General features: G+C 36.3%; 1 protein-coding gene across 4 annotated transcripts in view; it reads right to left on the bottom strand.

The window, feature by feature from the left end:
• Window positions 1–23,945, bottom strand: part of LOC308199825 (uncharacterized protein) — a 605,136-nt gene that overhangs the window by 436,890 nt on the left and 144,301 nt on the right. Inside the window, exons 3-4 of one of the 4 annotated variants that reach the window (XR_013954979.1) lie at window positions 19,981–20,079; window positions 14,603–14,660 (exon numbers count right to left, since the gene is read on the bottom strand). Coding sequence is in view for 1 of the 4 variants with exons in the window: in XM_080604496.1 (XP_080460622.1) it covers window positions 19,981–20,079 (99 nt within the window). In the remaining 3 variants the exon portion in view is untranslated. The remainder of the gene's footprint in view (window positions 1–14,602; window positions 14,661–19,980; window positions 20,080–23,945) is intronic. The other 3 variants (XR_013954980.1, XR_013954981.1, XM_080604496.1) reach the window with 3 other exon arrangements.

Genomic DNA, 23,945 nt, shown 5'->3' with positions numbered 1-23,945 from the left:
AAAAAAAAAGTATCATTTACTTTTGCTGTTGTCTTTAATTAAATGTATTCCACTCTCGTGCTGGCACTCACTCTGAACCTTTTGCTATGCAAATTTCAAGGCTAACTTCTATTCAGAGAACAACAAGTGTACACTTGAGAATGAGTTGGCATCTTTTCAGCACTACTTGTGTTTAAGTGCACTCTCAGGTGGTTGTTATCCTTCACAACAGCCTCTTCCTTTTCCAATTAGCATAATTAGAGAACTACCAGAAAAGAAAATGCTTTGTTTCTTTTTATCCACAGTGGATCATATAAGGCTGTATTTCATTCTGCAAAGTAAAGCTCCTAATTTCATGCCCCAGGCAGCCTGAGTACATGTATTTGTCTGGTCTTTTTATTTAGCAGACATTCCTAGTGTAGCTATCAGCTCCAGTTCGTGCAGCTCCAGAAGATCACTGACTCTGCTGGTGTTGTTGCAACTCTATACAATGGGGCATTTCAGGGACTGTATCTTGACAGCTTTAAATGAGAGAGGGGGTCACTGTTGTTACAGGTGAATCAAAATTAGCCCCCCAAGACTAAGAATGCTGTACGCCTGTGTCAATTATTGAGATCAGTTACAAATCAACCTGGAAGGTTTTAGACTGTTTCTGAAACACCAGAGAGAAGGACGATCAATCACTCTTATTGCACAGCATGATTCAAGTCCATTCACAGACTTCTGATTATCTGCTCCATCCTGAATACAAGAGGAATTTATATCAATTATTACTTTTCAGAAAAGAAGGTAAGTTGCTTCCTCTGCCTTCATTTCCAGGAAGGGAAAAGCTACACAGTAGCTTTACCTACCCCACACTAAGTAAAACATACCTATATGCGGTGGGGAGAAGGAATGACAGAAAATTGGAGGAAAAAGGAAAAAATAACAGTAACAAAAGTAACAACAATTCCTTTTTGTTGGGCTTCCTCTTCATACCTGCAAGGACGAGTCAGAAATGGGAGTTTCATACTGCCTCAGCACTGTGCTCAGCTGCAAATTCAGCTGAGTATGCAATTGTAAATAGGACCAAGTACTGGATTGCTGGATCAGCTCTAATAACATGAATTACTTTCTCTAATCACTGCTTATTCATAGAGACATCCATTGTGAAAAAGAGATTGACCTGCTAGAAAGCACAAGCAGTTGTTTATGGGTGTAGAACTGTTTCCTGTAGTCCAGCTAATCGTAAATGACTTTAAACTGAAGTCTGAATTCTATTATTTGCATTCCCCAAAATATTTCAAACTTTATAGTTAATTCAAATCCACTCCTTTAAAGACAATATGTTGCCAGAGATTGCATTATGAGAAAATAATGGGGAAAAAAAAAGCGTAACAAAGTATGATTGTTTTGGGAACTGATCTTCCCCTAAAAATAGGGCAGATAAAATGCAAAGTAGAGAAAGATCATTTTCATTTCCCAAGATTGCTAAAAAATGCCATTTTGGTCAACTTGAAATTTACCCACAGATTCACCTGGAATTTACGTTGCAGATTCTGATAAATATGTGTGTGTGTATGTGTGTATATATTTATATATGGGCAACAAAGACTTAGATTTACATCACTGGCAGAAGAGACAACAAAGTCCTGCATTCTGTTCACCAGGTTACTGTTCATCCAAGCTCAACTTTAATTTTGACCTAAATAGAGAAGATGTGAAAATAAGTTTCACACCCATCAGAAAGAAAAAAAACTGAACTTTGGCTTCCCACATCGCTTGTGAGTGTTCTTAACACAGAACTAGGAAGAAAAGGGCACTATTTATTTCATAGCCTTGCAACTTACTTTATCGATGTTTCCCACATATGGAGGCAAGTTCCACATACCATCCTGGTTCCATAAAGGCAGCAAAGGTCTATTGTGTTATATGCAAAGTGGAACCCCAAAGTTTCTATATAAACAGTTCCAACTTACAGCAGCCCTGAAGTCATATATATAAAGGGCCAGATCAGTCAACGCAATCCTTGTAGAAATTACTGGAACCGGCTGAGCTATTTCACAAAAACCCACCAGGTCCAAGTACAGACTCATCAGCTTTCCCCACGGCACCTGAATGTAGTTCCCTGCAGCAGTTCCAGGAGAGCCAACCTGCAGCCCTGTGCAGAGCCTGGGACAGTATGTTTCAACCCATTTGGCAGCATACCTGTCCCATGGTGCATTTCCCCCTATCTGGTTTCAGCACAAAGATGCATGCCCCTGTATAGCAATGTGACAAGGCATGGAGAGGCCTGAGCGCCCCCACTGCCATCAGGGCTGAGGCACGGATTTAGAGTATAATACTACAAGTGTTCGAAGAAATGAAACCAAGACCCTGTCAGGTAATGAAACTCAGAAAAATCCTCAGCACAGAAAAATTGCTTTCACAACATCCAAGCCCACTAAATAAAATAAAAAAAAAAATGAAATGAAACAGGAGACTCTGGAATGACCTTCAGAGCTGCAATCTTCAATTCTGTCAGATAGCCAGAGCAGCAAATCCCAGAAAGACGGTCTATATGTGGAAACTGTCCCTTTTGCAAGCAAAGAGTGTCAGCAAGAGGGTCCCCAAAAGACCCTTTTTTTTTTTTTTGTCAAACACCTTGCATTATTCCTATATATGAGCTAAAAGACGAAGAAAACCATGTAGTATACTACAATCAGGAAACACTGATAAAGGGACTTCCAGACATGATGAATCTTCCAAGATGATTGCAGAATATCATACAGCGATATCAAAGCTTTTCACATAGTAATCCTTAAGAAATCAGGATCTTCCATTCAGCTAAAGCACTATACTGTTGCTTGTACTACTCAAATGAGTTTAGCTCTAGTTGTATCAATGTGTACTTTTTGACGCGTACATACTCAGGTTCGTCTCTTTCTGCCTTGTCCCCTCACCTCAACAATTTCTTCACCACCCAGAGAAAACATTAGTGCCTTCACTTCTGTGCAAATTTCTATGCTTAGCACAGGCATAGTTATTTTTTAACACCTTAAGGATTTTTTAGTTTTCACATAGGACAAAAATGCAACCCATAATTTGCCTGAGATCTTCTTCAGTCATTCAAAGAGATGTGAAGAGTACAAATACACAGCAAAATCAGAACTAAGGCATGTATACTGCTTTGCTGATATATGTTTGCTACACAAAACATAGGAGAACAGCTGATTCAGGCCTTTGAAAACTTTTTAGCAAATACCTAAACTTGAGGACTCTCAAGTTATCCATTTAATGCTTATTAAAGCATCTATATTGTTTCAAAAATAGGTAACCGTGACAGTATTTGGTGACAAACACTTTCTCTCCTCCAAGAAATAAAGAGGCATTTAAGTTAGCAGAATTTGACCTCAGTTGTATTATCTGCACATGCAGTAAAATCATTTTATAAAACCAGTATAAAGCAAAAGTGAGTCCTTGAGCTTACATTACAAGATGGTGGGTAACACCAGGCTTGATTTTGCTCACGATGAAGAAAGCGATGGTTGATTTCATTTCAGAATTGAAGTATAGTAAAATAACAATAAGAGAAGAGCTCAATCCATCACTATGACATGTTCTGGTGGTTTAAAATTACGTTATGTAGACCATGGGTCTGATTCTTCTCTCATTTACACCGACTGTAATAAATAGGCTACAGTATACTTCAGCTGATAGGATTGTCTTGATGCTCTGCCAGTAGAACTCCAGAGTTAAACCACTGACCTGAGCTGGATTACTACTAATACATAATCATAACAAGATGAGACTTAGCCATAGTAGATTTGTAAAAACAGTATCCTCTTCTGTATATATAATTCTGTATATAAATCCCCAGCTTTCACTGTAAGATTTCAAAAACACTACATATGTGCCCTTTAAAGGTAGCCTTTCATATTGTGTTTTTATAATACGAAGCTACTTCACGTGGATTTTTTGGGTATTATTCTTAATATATATGCATGCATGCAAAAATTGTAACAATTCCATTTATCAGAACCATGAATGAATAGTATATCGAGTATATATTTATGAGCAGTAGTATGGACTTATAGCATGGACATGTGAATTATAGAACCATAATACTAAATTTTCAAAAACAGCTCTTGCAGAGGGAAATAATTCCTATGCATTTACAGTGGCTGCTTTTCTAACCTAAGTCTATCCATCACTTTCAAGATGATTTCAAAATAAGCAGAAGATCTAGTTCTTGGCACAAATGTTTTTTTTATGGCAGCAATTATCTAAAATTTCAGAAGTTATCAAAACTTTTGAAAATGGTAGGACTTCAGCTTTCTTTACCTTCTACTGTGTTAAAGAAACTTAACAGGCACTTCAGAAAGCATCTTTACAAAACACAATATCCCTCTACAGAGGCCAACATACAGATTTCAGTCTGGCTGGGTGACTGTCAGTATCAATCCTTGGTTCTGCTGTACAATACTTTTTCTTGACCAGATGTTTTGATTAGCCCCTTCAGGCTACTAACAGTATTGCTGTACCATAAGAATCAAACAATATTCCCACATTTTTTAGACCAAAGCCTATCCAGGCCACACTGTCAAATCTCCCGTAATGGATAATCAAATCAGAGAAATGCAAAAGATTAAGACAATATAGTGTATATTCTCCCATATTTGGCAGCAAATAGTTGAGGGACTTTGTAAACTGGACACCACTTCTAGATTACTTGTTTAAAGAATTAAAGATGAATATATTCTTTAATTGTGTATTATGGTTTTAGTATTAGCTTCATCACTGTAACTGAAGTTTTTCTGTGAATTTCAACCTCTAGTCAAGTGATGACTTGAGAATCTAAGATTTCATCAAACTAATTGTATGTTACGTTCCCACAGCCTACTTTTATTTTAACAAAGTGAGTCTCAATTGTCTGTCTCTGTAGTCAACAGAAAGAGAAAATCATGTCCCGAGACAGATTGAGGATAGTAAGTTTACCTTTTGTTCTAGCTCCAATTATCGAAATAACCTTTGTGTATTGCCTGAGATAAACAGGGATGGTGTGCAAGAATTCCTTTCCAAAGAAACCTTGTTTCCATCATCATCTCTCTAAAAAGAGAGAAACAAACAAACAAAAAACAAAACAAATAAAAAAAAAAAGTAGAGCCCTTCCTCCCCAACCTTTTTTTTTTTTTTTAAAGAAATATCCAATGTTTTTCAAGCCAGCTTCATGATTTTTTTCGTGATTACACAGGGCTGACAGTACAATATCTCATGATTTATTCTTCTTGCATACTATGTCTCAGTCTTCTTTCTCTCATTCTGTTTTTTTCTTCTTTTTCTGAATGACTGATAAAATGTAAAGGTCTGCAGTAGCTGCCTATAAATAAAATTCATCATTTTACCATCCCAATGTAAAATACTCTCTGGTGCAGGATTGTATCATTCCAGGGCAAAGAACTTTATAATCAATATTCCCAGAGCTTAAGAGTACTGATTTATAGCCAACAAAACTCATCCTAAACATAATACGAAGTAATATGGCTTGTTGTTCCAATATATTTAGGAAGAAATATGTTTCTCTGGTGGCATGCATGCACTGCTGTGCCACAACTTTAAGTCAGAAAATGACAGTCAGCTAGAAAGCTTATGAAAATAAGTTTTATTTGCTAACAAAAACAACAACAAATAAGAAACACCCCTACACAGAGAAAACCTCATCAAAATCTTGAAAAGAGGGTGATTTGTTTTTAAATGTGAACTTCCAAAAATATTTTAAAGAGTTTCAAGGAGGTTGTTTTTCCTCCATTTCCTCAAACACACTACATACATAGAAAAGACTTTGGAATACCTAATTGGGAAGTCTACCTTTGTGAAACCCTCATTACCCATGCAATGTTTTTTTGATGTGAATCACTTGACACCTTAAACAGCCAGAAAAAAAATATGTGGAATTTCAGTCACTGGAAAAACATTATCTCATTTTAAACTGGGGAGAAGAAAGAAGAGAAAGCAACAAAATCATTTTCTGGTGGTCCTTGGATAAAGCAACAATAGAAGATAGTGAGTTCAGTTGTGAAACTAATGTATGTAAAATCAGAGAGTCACTTAGGCTGGAAAAGACTCTTAAGATCATCAAGTCCAATCATCAACCTAACACTACCAAGTCCACTACTAGGTAGATAGAGTTGGCAGATTTCATCCTTCCCAGTTCAGTGCTGTGAAATTCCAGAGAAGGTAATGCATTTTCTCAAGAAACTGTAATAGATTTTGTCATATTGGCTTTCTGAGCCAAAGGATTATGTTGTGGACAGATGAAGGCCAGCGAGGGTAATCTGCCTCAGAAACAGTACTAGAGGCAGACAGGGAAGAGTATTCTCACGATCACATTTAACCAATGTTCTGTGCGTTGAGATATTCCATGCTCATGAGTAGAGACCATAGAACAGACTCTTCTCACTGTATTGTCAACCTGAGGTATCTGAAGCCAGCATTGCTGCATTCCTCTAGAATTAACCAGAACTGCCTCATTAAAATAAAATACACATATGCTGGACAGGTTCCAGTCTATCACCCAAGTGCTAGAGGAGTGAAACAAACAGAGGCATTCCTGAGAAATATTCCATACTAAACTGGTTTCCCAACGTGGTCCCTGCAGCAAGACCCACATAAAACGGTCAGTTTCTAATGACTCACATAGTAACTAGTTAACTAGAATCACATATTAACTAGTCAAGCATTATTTTTTGTACACAAAGAGTATCTCTTTTTCCTGTTTTACAACCATCTTCACTGAGGAAGGGTGTACAATGAACTCCAACAGCAAATTCTTCAAGCCCCCAGCACTGTATCTTTGGCATGGGATTGACAGTAAACAGAGAATAAAAGTTGCTAAGAGATAAACTTCTCAGCTATTAAACTGCCAAATATTTAGTGCCCGAGGGCTAACTTCATACTACTGACAGGCTTCTTTTTCTCCAAAACTGCAGCTCTGTGGAATGTTTCTGTGTGATAAAATAAGAATTCAAGTACAAACCTCACTGGTAGACCACTGAGAAAAATGATACTGGAACTGAAACACTGCGTTCTCAGATTTCAACTCTGTGATTCTCATTTCTTCACCTTTACTTTCTCAGTACCTTCTACGGTAATAAGTGAGTCCATGTTCTAATAATGTACTATTCCTGAAATTTTGACCACTAAAACACTAAAGCTTTCACATCCTGAGTAAAGAAAGGGGAATAGGGGATGAACTCTAGTAATAGAAATTCAATCACTGTTACTGTTTTGGATTGGTGTGTTTTGTTTTCCTTTTTTTTTTTTTTTTTCTTTTTTTTCCCTTCTGGTACACAGTATCACTCATAACAAGAAGCCAAAAATTATTAGTGTTTTTTTGTTTGTTTGCTTGTTTGTTTGTTTAAACGGGTCCGTAATGCACCTTCCCATTCTGAGGCCAGTGAGAGCAAACAAAGCTAATGTAGCATCCTACGACTTCTTTGAGCTGTTTATCCTAAAACATTTTCCAGCAGTAGTAATTCCTGTATACAAAACTCACTTTAAATAGCCATAGATTTTCTTGTCTCAGTTATCATTTTCAGATCATTCATAACTAGCCCATGAACTGCTATGGTCCATAAAACTGAAATTGAAGATCACTTATCTGAAGTTATGTATAAATTTTATTGGTTACTGGGAAGCTGACAGAAAATTTCTGGAGAATTTATTTCTTGTGTTAACCTCTGTGTTGTCCAGTCTCTGGCTCATGGATCCTTGTGTTCAGTACTACAGTGAGACAGACAATCAGCTCACACCCTGCAGTTTTCTTTACCTTAGTGGAACAAAACTAGTCCATCATTTATGACCAATTCCTACTTCCTCCAGTTGCCATTAATACAAGATGTGTATACACATTGGCGACCTGTGAAGAAAATCAGTGCCCATCTCCCTGCCACAAATGAGGTCTTAGGAAACAGACTGTCATTGAGAAACATTCCTATGTTGATTTTCTTTCCTTTCCTAAAAGTATGTTTCTTTCTCCCTCACTTACTTGGTGTTTCATCCACCTAAGCTATTCTACGCAAAGCCACCTGGTGGTGCTTCTTTCTTACGTCTCCTTAATCATATATGGAAATGTTCAGTGTTATCAAAGGTAAAAGGTTTCTTTGCCTCCCTAGAAAGTGTACATCCTCCCTGGGCTATGGATAGAAAATAGTAAACCAAAAGCAAACAAAATCTTTATGAAACTGGGAACGGTGCTGCACAGAGAGTCCAGTAAAAGAGAAATCAAGAGTAGCAAGTGTTTGTTTTTTTTTTTTGTTAAATCTTCATGCATGTTGATACAATACTGTACAATATTGAACATAAGCTAAATGCAGGAATCCTACTGTAGAGCTAGGAGGGCTCAAATCACTCCATATCACAAGTATTGAACTTTACCAAATTCTGAAAAACATCCAGTCTGAATTGTAAAAATGAGATTTTAAGTTAGTAATAACAATGAATTTTAATCATTAATAGAACATATTTTCCTTGCCCCCCCCCCATAATTTTTCTGTATCCACTTTTTATTTTAAGTATGCATGCTGAATATTCAGCTTGTCAGATTATATAATAATAAATGGCATGCAATAACAGCACAGCACTCAAATATCATCAGAACTTGGCCAACAGGACTAAAAACATCTGAACACAGAAAACATCAAGGAGCAGATACTAAGCAGAAGTTGCTTAGTATAACCATTAAAAACAGTAGTACGATACTGATTTATACCGTAGGAGAATCTACAGGGAGGGAGAAATAGTGGTGGGAATTAAAATATTTAGACAAGCAACAGAATTAATATAAAGTTTTGGGATCCTCATGGAATCCTGCAGAAAATGTGAGGAGGTGTTGAGCTTCCCATCTATGTTGACTAAATGTTTTCTTAGATTTGATGCTTGGGTGAGATATGCATATAAATACATCAGTGTACCATCATTGTAGACACAGGTACAGTTGTTGTTTTTTGTTTTTTTAAAGATGTGGTGATGCTGGGCCTTTATTAGTAAAATAGTGGACTGAAGCCAACATGATATGAAACTACACAAAAAATCATTGAAATTGTTTTATATTTATATCAGGAGTAAAATAGTCAAAATGTTCTTCAGCTGCATTTGCAAATTCTATTTTCAGCAGCTACTGAGATTCAGCAGTTTATATGGGTTGCCTTTGGGCATCAGCTGGAAACATAAATAAAGTAAGTGCCTGTGAAGGTTTTCTGTATGTATTTACGTCTATAAAATTTAAATTTGTGTGGATCTCCCAGAAACTGTGTTTCTAGTTATTTTATTTGTTCACATCCTTTAGCAATAATCAACAATTCTTGGATGTATTTCACAGCAGTATGAGACCACTTCAGACAGGCAGGTGGCTACACCAGCCCAGTGTGGTAAAGAATCCTCTCCCCGTGAAGTCGTCCACGTTGCTTATTTCTAGTGTTCATCTCCTGAAGCTTCATTTCCATAAACAATATTCAGAAATGCACACTGTTATTTGTACCATTTTTGTACTCTACTACAAAATTCTCTGTTTCCTGATATTTTATTTGAGATTAAAGAGGCCAGCCATCTTACTGAAAGTTAAATAGCACTTGTGTCTCTAACTCCTGTTGGCTCAGATTTTTGAAAGCACCAAATCAACAAAAAAGCTTTATTTAAGAAAACAAACACAAAAAGTTTTGTGCCCTTCTAGAGCAACAAATGCAAAAAATAAAATAAAATAAAATAAAATAAAATAAAATCTTGCATATGTCAGTGTATTATATGGTCTAAAACATGCATTCTTTCCTTTGCACTGTTTTCTTCACTAATGAGCTGTATCAGAGTGTCCTGTAAATTACTTTTCAATGGGAACCCCCTTATGTAAAGGAGTCTTCAGGGGCTTAAAGGCAAGGAAAATGAAGATATTTTTATGATATTTCAAATTTTGTCCTTGACCCCAATCATTATTAAAACAAATTGGTTAAAGTCACCACAGAAAGCAATGCAACTATGTTGATTTGCATCAGCTATGTATCACAAACACTAGTCTAATTTCAGGGGGAAAGGGTAAATGTAAATATTTAAGAAACAAAAATTGACTACTGACTTGAAAGCTAACGGCCCATATTAATCACCCAAAAGCAAATCCTACAATAGATACAGAATTCTCCCTGAATTTTAAAACCTTATTGGAGCTGCAGTAGAATTGACCAGTTCAAAGCTCTGTTAACTGTCTGTGATAATACTCCTGCTTTACATTGTCAACACAGAGTGAACTAATGAAGCCCTTAAATATCTTAGATTTTCTCTGGCTTTTTTTGGTATGCCAGTAAATTTTTCAGACTTACCAACTGGAGTGTTTCCAACTTTGTTACATAACTGAATACCTTGATAAAAATTCAGTCTTTTTAAATCAGGGATCAGACAAGCAAGCACCTATTAATATACAATAATAACAAAAAAAGTCTGAATAGTCACTTTCTTTTCACTTCATTAGCTCATAACTATTTAGCCTTCACACAAGAAAAATCTTACTGCGGCAAAGAGATTTGTCTTTGTAGTAACCTCCTCCATTTCTTCCTAATCTTGCATTCAAGTGGCATGTAAATTGATAGTATTCCTCAATGTCACAAACTATCCCAGAGACAGTAAAGTTGGCAGGATTAAAAGATGTCTGTGATTAAACTATCTAGAAAAATAATTTAAAAGATTATAACATCAGCCTCCATACCTAAAAGAAGAATGCCTGCTGCTGTATGCCCAAGGTTAGGAAATGATATTATTGAATACTTGCCCAGTATACAGTTTTAAGGCTTTTTTGAGGCATCAGAAGATGATCCACATGGATCTTTGGCCTGATGAAGCTGGAAAGTTTATACTTTCCTTTAAGAATGGGTCAAAAATCATTTCGTATTTACTTATTATTTCAGAGTTGAGAAATAGGATTTCATTTGTCTTTACATCTAGTTCACCTCTTAGCTTTCTGGAGTATGATTTGAAATGAGAAATAATTTCAAGTAGATTTTTCATGCTGGCCCCATTTTCAATCACTTTGCAGGGGTATGGGGCTCTAATCTAACATCTGAAATGAACAAAGGAGCTTTGTGATGGTCAACTCCAGCAGAAAAGCAACCTTGGCACTTTTGAAAATAACACATTATCAGAGAATATGCTGAAAGTCTGTCTGTGAAGACACTCTGAAACAAAACTTTTTATATCACCGTGTTTTTAAGAAGATTCAAAGCACACTGAAGTCAATAGAAAGATTCACATGGATCTTAGGTGGCTTTGAATCATACACCAAACTGCTCTTTTATTATACTTTCATCCAATACAGTCAAACAAAATCTACAAATCAATACACCTCTATAAACATAGTGGTACAAGTATAGATTATAAAGAGTGATAACATGGACAACCAGGATACAGAGACAAGGGCAACAAAAATATTATTTTTTCCTGGGGTTAATTATCTTTGCACAGTTCAAAAAGGTAATCTCCTCAAATTATATTGGTTCCAAGAATGATTACTTAATTCTGACATTTTACAGTAGGACATTTATGAATAGCTATTCATGTATGAAATAGTTACAGCTAAATTAAATCTACTCAACATTTTCCACTTCCTCCAAAACACATTTTGCATATTATTTATTAAATTAATAAATATTTTGTCAAAATTAAGAATATGATATTTTCTCCATTATCTCTGCAAAATGTATACATTTCTGTATAGAACTATTTAGAAATAGAAATGCTCTTTCTTCTGGCTTCAATAAGCTTTTGGTGGTACTTCTATGCCTCAGGCCAGATGAGTTTGGATTAAGCAGCTTTAGGCTGAGTTCAGTCAAATTGATTGTGAAGATCAGCAGATGTATGTATCTTTATGCACTTTTTTTTTCTGAGGGAAGGCTGTATGTGGACTCATGTTCTGACTTACAAACTAGACCTACATCTTCGTCTCTCTCATTATTTTTTCAATATTTTTGTTTCTTTAAATATTAGTTATTTGTTGAAAGTGGAATACTGTCCTAATGGGGGACAATGCACAAACTCATAGACTAAATGCAAAATTTCACAGTATGAAAGGTGAGCAGACATCTAGATAATTTTGAAAATAGAGACTACTTTAAATTTGCAAGCATAATATCTTCAGGAATTTCAGCAATGCATCAGGTTAGAGCAGTGCATTTCATCTCCATTACAAGTGCTCAAGTAGCTGTCCCTCTTATTGCAGACCCTCTTCCAGTTTAACAGCATCATTTTGTGCCTAGTTTTTCTACCAAATTGTGGCTGTGTCTATAGGATGAAAAGCAAACTGCTGTCTCAGATCCCCCAAGAAAGAAGGCCGGAAGTTCAGATGCCCTTAAACTGCTGAAATGGTGTTGAAATAAATACTACCCAAATTACAGCTATTACAGGTAACCTGTTGTAAGAAATTGTCTTCTTAAACCAAGACTCAGTAGGTTTTGTTTCTTGGAGTACAAGAGTAATTTTGAAAAATAATCAAAATCTCATCAGAAGAAGTGTAGCATATCTCAACAAGCTGAACTGAAGAAACAGTAATAAAATATGACTTTTAACAATCATGTCATGCAGAGCTTTGATCATCATACTGCAGTAGCCTTTTCCTAATGGTTCCTTCATTAATATCAGCGTTATTTCAAAAGGAAGAAAAATCTTTGTTTATACTGACTTTTAAGCTAGCATTTGAGGAGTGTTTAATTTTTTTTTTTTTTTATTATTTTTTGGATAGCCTCAGTAGGTACACAAGGATTCTCAGACCGTCTAAAATCCACATCTAAAATCCACAGCCAATTTCCTAAAACTAGTTTCAATATAGCACAGCTGAAACTCTTAATGTTATAGATACCTATGTGCTCTAAACCTCTGACATACATTTGAGACATTCTTCTCAGATAGGCTTCCAAAATGGGGAATCTCCAAGGCACTACCAGACCAACTTCAGCTTCAACAATGCTGTTTCTTCTGCAGTTCCTACAATACTCGAGAATCTATGTAGAAACTCATTTTGTGGGCACTCTCAGTCATTAAATATTTGAAGTGCCACAAAAAAGCATGCTCAAAAGAAATTCAATACAGCATTTGCAGTCATTAATGTAGAACAGGAAAGCAAAACCGATATCCACACACATAACCAACAAGTTACCTCCCCAGACACCATAGAAAATTTCAGCTAGCACCAGACAACACAAGTTAATTACCATCCGCTTGGTCTTAGTTTTTGTCTCAAGGCCCAGCCACTCCATTCTCATATATACTGTCCTGATTCGGTCAGCAATGATCTGCAGCATTTCACAGCATTTTCAAGTATTTCCTGTTGAGTCATTCCAACTCTCCTCCCTACACGCACACACACACACACAGAGGTCACCACATCCAGTAACGTCATTACTTGGTCTTTTCTGGAAGGAAATAAACCCTTAGTTATTTATGTATAACTCAAGAACTAGCCATTCTAGATTACACAGATCTCAGGGTTGCCTTTTTGAGCAGAAAGTAGGAAATTGATGGATACCAAATAATGTTGCACAAAATAGTTGCAACAAAATTTAGCCCTTTCCCATCTGCTAAATAATTACATGAAAGTGGCAGTGGAGAAGTGAGTTACATAAGCATCCTCTTTCAAATAATAACTGCCTTCTCTTCCCCACTACTTAGCGTCTTGTTGTCCTCTAACCATTCACTCTTTCTGCCTGATACTGTTTCCTAAGCACAGTATCAGTGTATCAGTGTATCTGTTCCTGAAAAAGCCTACTAAAAGAAATTAGAAGTTTCTCAGGTATTTGTTGTTAAAACTGCTCCCATAAATGAATAAAAATATGTTTATTTCTGCTATCTTCCAAAATGCAAGATAGAATCAGCAAAAGATCTAGTGACTCCTTCCCACTGCATGAGTTAAAATCTTTCACTGGGTAAACTAATAGTGAAGACTTCTTAGCATACCCCTTTCATATGAGTAAATTTATTTCTTCTACAGGTTTATATTCTAGCTTAAAAGGGAATTCACAATATACAGTCCTGACACAAACTGAAGGAAGCATAGTCATTCAGTTTTATAGCTAAACCATGAGACTGCTATTCGGGAAATTATTCTCAAACTGGTCTATTTGGGGACTATGCTTGTATCTCAGCAGATTTAACTGCATATAATAGTAAGGACAGAAATGTTGAAACTGAGAAGAAAGAAGAAAGAAAAATAATTTAAAAACTCAGAGTAAACACAGTAGTAATTGCACATGTGTTTGGAAATTCTCTCTGTAAGGACAAGAAGCTGCATTTCAATAGAAAGAAATAATGATAAGCTTGTCTGTGAAAAATGAAGAATCGTTAATGTAATAACTGAGCAGGTGTTGCAAAGTTAATTAGGAAATCTCCTAAACGTTCCCATAAAAATGCAATAGTCCATTGTATGTAGAGAAAAAATTGTTTCAAAGAGAGCTGGAATTTCGCCTTGCAGTTATTCACAGCACTGCAGTTTTCTCTGACCAGTTTTCAGACCGGAGGCTATAATGACCAGCAAGAGTGAGGAGTTCCTTCTTCACTGTATTTAAGAGATTTCACATAAGATAACCAAAGGAAATTAGGAAGAATAGTATTTTCATGAAAAACACTTTTCAATTACCTTTGTAGCCAAATAACATTGCTGCCGTATTCACACTACTCCAAGGTTATTACCTAGACTAAGAAAAATGAACACAGTATTAGAATTTAATTGGAAGTGGAAAATTGGAAAGTTCTACATAGCAGTTGTTGTATAAGTAGAAATACATAGAATGTAGGGCATAGCTGTTTCCTGAAGGCCATTGTAATGACAGATACTGCTCAAAAAGTACATGGTAGGTTCACTGTTTTCAGATCAAGCAGAAACCAGTGCCAAGTACATTTGAAAATTGTACCCGAAACGCAACAGAGCCATTAGCATCTGCTAACCATGCCATAATTAAAAAAGCTTCCCTTTTCATTTTCTATTACAGAATTCCAACAAAGGACTGTTTATATGATTTAACAGAAGGCAACCAGTAAAAACGAGGGTTAAAAGATGTTCTTTATCCAAACCTAAGATGAAGGCTCAAGTATTTTTTGATTGCTGAAGTTGCTCTTTAGGGTTTTGACATGCCTTGTTTTAGCCATGTTTTAAAAAATCTTAAAGCTTGTTCTTGTGTATTCTTCTTCTTACTTTATTGCAGTTATATACCCAGATCCCTGGAGTTTTACAATGCACACTGCATTCCAAAGTCTGCACAGGAAGTAGGTACCAAAAGAGGAAACTGATGTTTGGCTTGTGTGGTTACATGACGCTACAAATGAAAGTAGATAGAAAAGGAGGAGACAACAGTAAGAATCAAGCAACAGACTTAGAGACTTAAGCTATAGACTCATGTGGTCTAAGATATATGAATACAGCCTTGCTCTATACAGTCAAAAACAACTTGAGGACTATTACATTGGCTACAACAGAAGCCCTCCGCCTCTTTATTAAAGTCACAAAACGAAAAATATTGTGGGGTTTTGAAGGTGAAACTTATTTGAACACGCTAGAACAAGCTTTCCAGAGGGAAAACAAGGTTTGAAAAATCTTTGGTTTTGATCTGCTCCTGGACTAATGTGTCACACTCCCCTTGATTTGTCTTCTAATCCTGTAACTTCTGGTAATTTTCTGGGTCACAATAATCCACACTAAAAACTCTACAAATCCAAGACCATCAGAACTGAGGCTAACTCATTGCTATTCTTAGCAAAGCTCTAGTCTTCCTGTTGGCTTATTCCTCACTCCTCTCTAGCTCCTAGGAATAAAACATCCCCCTTCTCCTTCAGAGGAGTCCACTTGATCAAGTCTACGGCTACCAGCACAAGTCAGCCTACCTTTATTGCTCATCCACAGCTCAGCAAGGGAGCAAAACACAACTGACTCTCATGCATGCATGGAACTTCAAGAAAATACAAACACAAAAAGAGTTCACTAGAGGGAACATGTAGCAGTATGTAGTAGTAGCATGTAGTAGCCAAAAGGTCTCCCTCTATATAAAGCAATGTTTTGTGAAATGGGGGTCATGATGCACATTTATAAACAGAATTTCATGATACAAAGTCAGTGTTAGCAGCAGAATTAATACTTCTGATGACTCAGGAAATACCCTCCTGTCCCAGATATCTAAGAAACCATGCAGGCAATTTTTCAAAGCTAGCTACAGAATCCGAGTACCCTGTCCACATTGCACAGTCACAGAAGAGCTGCATTTGGAAGGGACCTCTAGAGATAATCAAGGTGCAGACCCCCTGCTCAAGCAGGGCCAGCTACAGCAGTTTGCACCTTGTTCAGTTCTGTTTTGAATACCACCGAGGATGGAGATTACACTACCTCTCTTAGCAACTTGTTCCAGTGTGCAATCACCCCAACAATAAAAATGTTTTTGGTGTATTTTGGTGTTGCTGTTGTTGTTTTTATCTTCAGTTTCTGCCCATTGCCTCTTTACTTGTCACTGGTCACCACTGAGAAGAGTCTTGCTCCATATTCTACACACTCTTCCATCAGATATCTACAAAAAAGGTGAGATTTCCTCCCCTCCTCTTCTCCAGGCTAAACTATGCCAGCTATCTCAGCTTCTTCTAATATAAGAGATTGTCCAGTCCCTTGATTAACAAAAGGGCATTTGAAATACATATATGCATAGATATATGTATGTATATATATATATTTAAGCATCTGGTTTGGAGACTATTCATTTTAGCATGATGCATGTTAAAAACATGCAGTGCCTTTCATCACAAAAACAGCTGTACAATATTTGCTACCTCGTTTTCTTTAATGCTTCAATTTAAGATTACGTAGATCCTGGGCTGGAATGTGTGGAAATGGGAAATGCTAGGGATATAAAGGATTACCAATCCCCTTTAATTTATGCTTTCAAATGCTTAACACAGAGCTGTAATTGCAGTCTTAATCACATGTGTTCTGTGTGCTCATTGAATACAGAGGTCTTCATGTGTCAACTAGCACCCAGTAAAGCTGCAGGGATTTTTTCCACTTTAATGTATTCATGTTAACATGTAAAAAGATCCATTTTAAAGGCTCTGAAAAAAATAGTAAGTGACAGCTTCAACTATAACTGTCAAAAACAAGTGGATATAAAATTCCAGCTTGCTACTAATGGCAGGGTACTTTTTTGTTTTGCCTTCAAACACTTCAAAAAAAAATAATAAAAACTGCTCAAGGTGGGTGGCAAACCGCTATTTTATGCCCTATGGATAAGTGTCACAAACGATGCCACCAGATAGATTAGCCAAGCAGGTCTGCTGAGAGGAGCTGAAAGTGAATGTCAATAATACTAGTCTTTTAAGATAGTTTTACTCCGGATTTTATGTCTATTTTATGTTGTCACTTTTAGTAGGAACAAGACTTACTTTACACAGTAAATTCTGTGTTTCATGAAATTTTGTTTTGAATGTTTAAAATCCTCAAATACTAGAAGCATTCTGCACTTCTTGCTTCAATTTTAAATATATATTCATGTGCTGTACTGTGGTGGCAATTTTGTCACCATTATTTACATAAAATGGAATAAATCATAAAGTAAAACACTACGTTCTAGGACTAAGAGCTGCAGAGGGTGATTCTAAGCTGTTTTCAAACTGACGCTTTCAAACTTGCTGAGGTAACATTGCTCTGAACATATCCACTAACCTTGAAAGGGTCTCAGCTAGATTTAAGTATAACAATTAGGCCTTTTCAAATATAATCTAAAATGAATAGAAGGAATATAAGACTGTCAGGACTTAAGATATGATTAATTAGAATAAGTCAATTCCATTCCACCATTAACTACCCCCCGGCGTTTTTTTTTTTTTTAATATACACAACAGCCTCATATAAATAACACAAATCAACCTTCAAGAAAAGGCTAGGTTCAGTAGGTAAGATTCATCTCAACCATAGCAAGAAAACTCCACTAAAGATGGTGAAGCTGGGCGACTGCAAATCCCTTTGGGAGATCAGAATATCATCCAGTATTTCCTGACCAATTTATTATCACAGTCCAAGATGAAGAATTAAGAATAAAATCAGCATAATTAAAAACAAAACCAACCAACCAACCAAAATGAATAAAAAAACCCACATCAAGATATTTCTAATCATTAAAGTGGAAAAAATATTATTTTAAGACATCAATAATTTATTTAGCAATACAATGTAAATATTAACCATGAATAGTTAATATATATGTTTGAACAACTTATGAACATAAACAAAAATGAAAAATATTATGATTATGTCAGATACTCTCCTCTAAACTATCACCAAATCAATAGTAAATTCAGCAGTTAGAAACCAATTCTTTATGAAAACGCACTCCAGCTAGCAACATATTTAAGTGTATTTTTGTTAAAGTGCACAGTTCTATCACAACAAAATATTTTGCAGTCGTATCAATTTCAATTTAATTTCTTCTGGAAATATTTTGAGATCTGGGCCTCTCTGTTCACCATAGAAGAGAAAGAGACCGAAATGAGTAGTTCAGATTTGCAATCCAAAATCAATTCCTTCAGTACAATTCTGTTTTACCGAAAGAGCCTGGCCCCATCCATTTGCCTCCTGCACTTTAAATATTTATAATCCTTCTGTGTTTCTCCCTTCCTTCCCCTCACTGGGACAGCAGATTTCTCTACCATCCCAGTGTACATCATTATTTACAGCTAAGTTTGTGCTGCTGAATTTGATGGCATTTTAACATCAGCTGGATAGGAAGTCAAGCAAGTTATTTATCTGAGTTTTATACCAAATGAGTCTTTACATCTCTTTAACCCCCGATATTTGCTGAAGCTATTGAAAGGGATTATGCAATGTCAAAAATTGAAGAGAGAAGTTCATTTATACAACTGACTGCATAGTCCTAAATTTTGTCATGTTCCTTGTAGCTCAAGACCAACCCTACGAAAGAGAATAAAATGGTAGCATTTCCTTCCCTATTTGTGGCAACGCCAGGGCATGCTCCCCAGCCAAGATCTAAGCATTCTCTTCAATTCTGTTGCTTTGACAACAAGACTTACATGCTAACACCTCAATATTTTTGACTTCAAGATGACACCTGAGCTGAAGTGCTGCCAGCAGAGAAATCATTGCCAAAAATCATTCGGCCTACAAGACCTCTCTCAATCACTAGGAGCAGGAAGGAGGCAGCTTGCAGGAGGTGGTTCTTTGATACTTCCTTTCCAAGACATAAAGCTGAAGTTATCCATGTCATTGCTATCCGTGTCACTCTTCCAGAGCAGGGGATTTATGTACTTCTTGCAACACAGCTAAAAATACCACAGGTTAGAAAAGGCAGAGGATATCTCAGCTTGCGATGGTGGAAGACTAGCAGATACAGAAAAACCTGTTTGTTTGGAAGCCAGGAGGATTATCTGCTACCTTTGACAAGAGGGTGGAGAAAGAGAGATGATCCTGGCAGGTGAACTTTCCACCACCTCTATTTCATGTAGGGGACCATGACTGAGAGAACAATCATGTCTCTTATATATTCAGATAGTCCTGGTGGAAGAGAGATTTCTTTTATGCAGCTGGAAAGATCAAAGTTAATTCTCCCTTGTCTTCCACCCCATTCCTCTGGAGTTTAATTCCTTTTATAGTTTCAGACATGATCACAGCATGTGCTTAAGTGTGTCTCTGTCTTTCTGCAGGTCTGTTCAATCCTCCTATTCTCTCTAAGTTTAGAGCGCAATAACTCATTTCAACCAACACTAGAAACATCAACTGTTATGCACAATATACAATGAGTTAGGTTTCATGAACTCATCTGCTCTCAGAATGAATAACTTCTCCCTGTTTTGGGGTGAATGGTATACAGGATTTTTTCCTATGCTGTTTTCCTTCATCTTGTTATACCCATCTCACTTTATGAATCTCGCCTTCAAATGCTGAACACACTTACTGAGCCAAGAAGGGGAGTTGATTTTCAAGAAAAAAAAATGCACATTGAAGTAGAAGAGAGAACAGGAAAGTACCCTTTGAAGAGCAGTGCTTCCCTGGGATCCACAGATGGGGGTCAGAAGCAGCAATGCTGAACAGGTCACTGCAGGTCTTGCTGACTCTGCTGCAGACACCTGGAAGGCAGAGCAATGGGGCAGCTGCTGGTGCTGGCTAACACCCAGTCAGCTTCCCCAAGCAAGTCTGAGAACTCAAGACCAGTTTCCCAAAGCACACTTAAACTGCATCATTTGCAGGGCTAGTTGGGCTGCTGTTCCTCCATGGAGCCTTGGAAGGCTCCAGGGCTAATTCTACCCAAATTCCCAATTCCGTCTCACTTTTCTTAGTCTGATTCAGCTACACCACATGTTCCCATCCCAGCATCACTGGCTAGTAAAGTCTAAATCCAGTCACAAGTATTTCTATTTTCCTATTCTTTTCTGACGGTTGAAGTTAACTTCCATCACTACTGCACTTTAGGGAGGGACTTGGGGTTCACATTGAGGTGATGGAGAACAAAAGACAGCCAGAAGTTTTCAGTTGTACCAATTCTCAGTAGTTTGTTCCATCAACAGTATTTTGACACTGTTTTCACAAGCCACCTGACAAGGACCAGCCGGGCCCACCTTCCCTCAGCATAAGGATCCTTTGCATCCTGAGTGCTGACTGTACGTGGGGCATTGCGTAATGGTAAGGAGAATTTGCCCCGATGTTTTGCTTTCCCTTTGTGGTGAGTTACAAACTTGCTTACAAAAAACATGCTGCGCTTTCAAAGGCTAAATGCACTTCACTGAGATGACACAAGAATGATTTAGAGAAATATTCTCCTTTTTCTCTTCAATAAATGTCTCTTTCTATCTTGTACAAACTCTGCAAGGAAATGTCCCCATCGAGGCCAGTTTTTGCCATTTTTACTTACCCTGGGTAGGCCAATTATTTTATGCCACTGACTTCAATGGTGCCTTCAGTCACATTAAGATCTATCCAGTGTAAGTGCGTGGAGACGGTATAATTACCAAGTCACAGGCTCTTTTATATTCATCTAATTCTGCTAGTCAACTAAAAGTGTACAGTAACCCTTCTAAATTCAAAGATGTAATTTTTAATCAAAGTTTGTACTAGTTGGCAAACCCACTTTGTCACTTGGCAAAAATAAAAAATAAAAATAGAGGTAGTAACCAACAATCAGTTTCATAAAAAGAATGCTTAACCTGGGAAAAAGATGCACCTCAGAAGGTTGATCACATACATTACAAGAACATTACATCACACACATTACAAGAAGAGAAAGAACCACTAAACTCATCATGCCTGATCACTTATAACAAAGAACAGACATTTTTATATCCTTAATGAGCCTCAAAAGTTGATTACACAATACCTTTCAAAAAGGCATCCTGTCTTGATCCAAAATACCATTTCTATTTAAACTATTAATTTCAATGGTGGCCTAATTATAGCACTCCATATGTAGAACTTTACAGACCACAACATAAATTATATAGTTTTTCCTGCTTACATTTTGCAGAAAGCTTAAGACAGAAGGTGCTTGATTTCATCTGACAAAGTGAGTATCACATACCTTGATGCTGCACACCACGTGATTTTGTAATCATATACGATTTTAACTTTATCACAAAAAGAGAATTTCCCAAGTTCTAACATAGACTCCTTCAAACACTGTCAAATATAATCAAGACTTTTGTTCAAGTGAGTGGGCAGTGCAAAATGCAACCAGGATCTAAGCCTTGGTAAGTGGGACAAATCCAAAGGTAAATATCATTATTATGTATTATATTATTGGATTCTGTATATATAATTTTATATGAAATATCGTCTGTTATAATGACAATGGTATAATTATCAGTGATTAATTATATACATATATATTCTATAATTTCATGTGTTTTTAAAATGATAATATAGTGTGATTGACCATTAACCGTCATTTTTGACACCTGGGACGATGTTAACCCAAAAATCTGTGTTCTCTGAACTATGTTAAGTCACCAGTTTGTTCTTATGAAATACATCTAACATTAACATTCAGTAACACAAAGTTGCAGCTGAAGAAAACAGAGGAAAACATTTCAAAAAATCATAAGCAACAACTGTGAGTCAACGTACAGTAAAATAACAAGGAAAACATTCAAGTATAGGTTAAGGTTGGTCTGTTCTATTCACTTGAAACTGTGCAGCAGACAACAAATATTAAACAGGTGAAAAAACAATGTGGAAATGAATTGGAAATATAATTTTATTTTCCTGTAACACAAAGCAAAATGGAGCTTGGCTTTTTACCTTCTGCAATAAACCATTTATCCCAGCTGTGGTTAAAAAAAAAAAAAAAAGCCATTTGCATTACAGACCTAAAGAAATAAGAGTTTCTTACTTATCTTGAACACAATGAATTTTCACAGTTGATCTCATCAGAACAGTAGGAAGACAACTGAAACCAACCACGCAACAAATACAGGTCTTACCACCCGCTGCATTACTTTCTGCATTTAAGATTTCATTCTCTTAATTGCCTGTATCCCTACTTTCTGTCCATATTTATAATTGCAGCATATATTTCTGCCTTTCGTGTTTCATATAATCTTTCATTCACAACTCGTTTTCATATTTATGCTACGTTGCATATCAAAATATTCCAAAGTGATCCCAATATCTGAGTCTGTCACCTCTCCTCACAAAATGAGTTTCATTTGAAACATTTCATCAGAGGCAAATGAAAAAGGGAAAAAAAAAAAAAAAACAGTTCTAGAAAAGAGATGCAATTCCTTCTGATGTTAAATCATTTTTGTTACCATTTTCAAAAGCTGTAATTAATAATGGCTAAATGTGGAAATATACTATCCTGAGAACCATGTCTGCCAGGCATGAAACTTAATTTAGATTTTAAATATATATTTTCTCTGACCAAGATACTCCTAATGATGTTCATATAAATAATAAAAAAAGCCTTTTAATTTTGTATTGCTCAACCTTTTAATAAGAATATCTTACTCAAAATGATTCCTTAAAGTAGTGTTTAACTTGTAAGAAATTGTTCCACAATCAAATCTTTCGGTCTTTGATAATATTGCTATGAAAAAATGCTTCTTACATTGCCTGTTCTTCTGTCTCACTCTTAAAATTATCTAAGCCAATGTGAAAAAGATCAGCTTCTGCTAGTAGACAATAATGGAAGAGCAAAAATAAACAAAAGCAGTAAAAACTACCAAACAGACAAACGTATGCTTGTTGTATTTTTTGTTTGTATGAAAACTGCTTAACAATGGTTCAAAAGAATTGGTGTAGCTGATTTATAGTGGAGTATTTCATGTATTTCTCACTAAAATTCTTTCATAAAATCTATTAAAAATAGCTTGAACATGATAAAACAGATTTCAGCAGAGAAATCTCATTTCTTCTACCACCAAACTATTAGGCAAATTCTCAAGTGTACACCTAATGAAAGCTGGTAAGCAGTTGAAGCCTAGTTTTGTCTTGGCTGTATGAGCTCCTTCTCTGGTTGCCCAAATTCTCACTCCCCCTATGCATAACTATTAAACATTTTAAAGCAAAGTGTGGTAAAGCGTTATTTGCATTTGTCTGATTCTGGTCTCTGATCTACCTGCCTAGACAATTTTCCTATGAGGAACAAACGTGATATAACAACCATGACTATACTCCCTTTACTAAAATTCAGCACCATGGTGTCCAGAGGAAAATGATGTCCTACCCAAAAGCCCAGCCTAAAGAGAATAATGGGAATTAAGGACACTTAAAACTCATCTGCCACAAACTATTTCCAAATCAAACAAATGTTCGTTATGTTCAGAAGCTTCCCCAAAATGAAATATCCCTGCAGTGAGGTGCTACCTCACCTTTCAACCTTTTCTATGCAAGCTCAGAGCTGACACTGCACAGCTTTACTTTAAGAAAAGCTATGATAAATAAAGCTTTGTTTGCTATAATATTCAATTCTGGAAAGCAGACAAAAAAAAAACAATCACTC

The sequence above is a fragment of the Anser brachyrhynchus genome (assembly GCF_964034855.1).
Source record: "Anser brachyrhynchus genome assembly, chromosome: 9".
Taxonomy (NCBI): Eukaryota; Metazoa; Chordata; class Aves; order Anseriformes; family Anatidae; genus Anser; species Anser brachyrhynchus.
The sequence above is the reverse complement of the archived record's forward strand: the minus strand, read 5'-3'. Positions and strand labels throughout refer to the sequence as shown.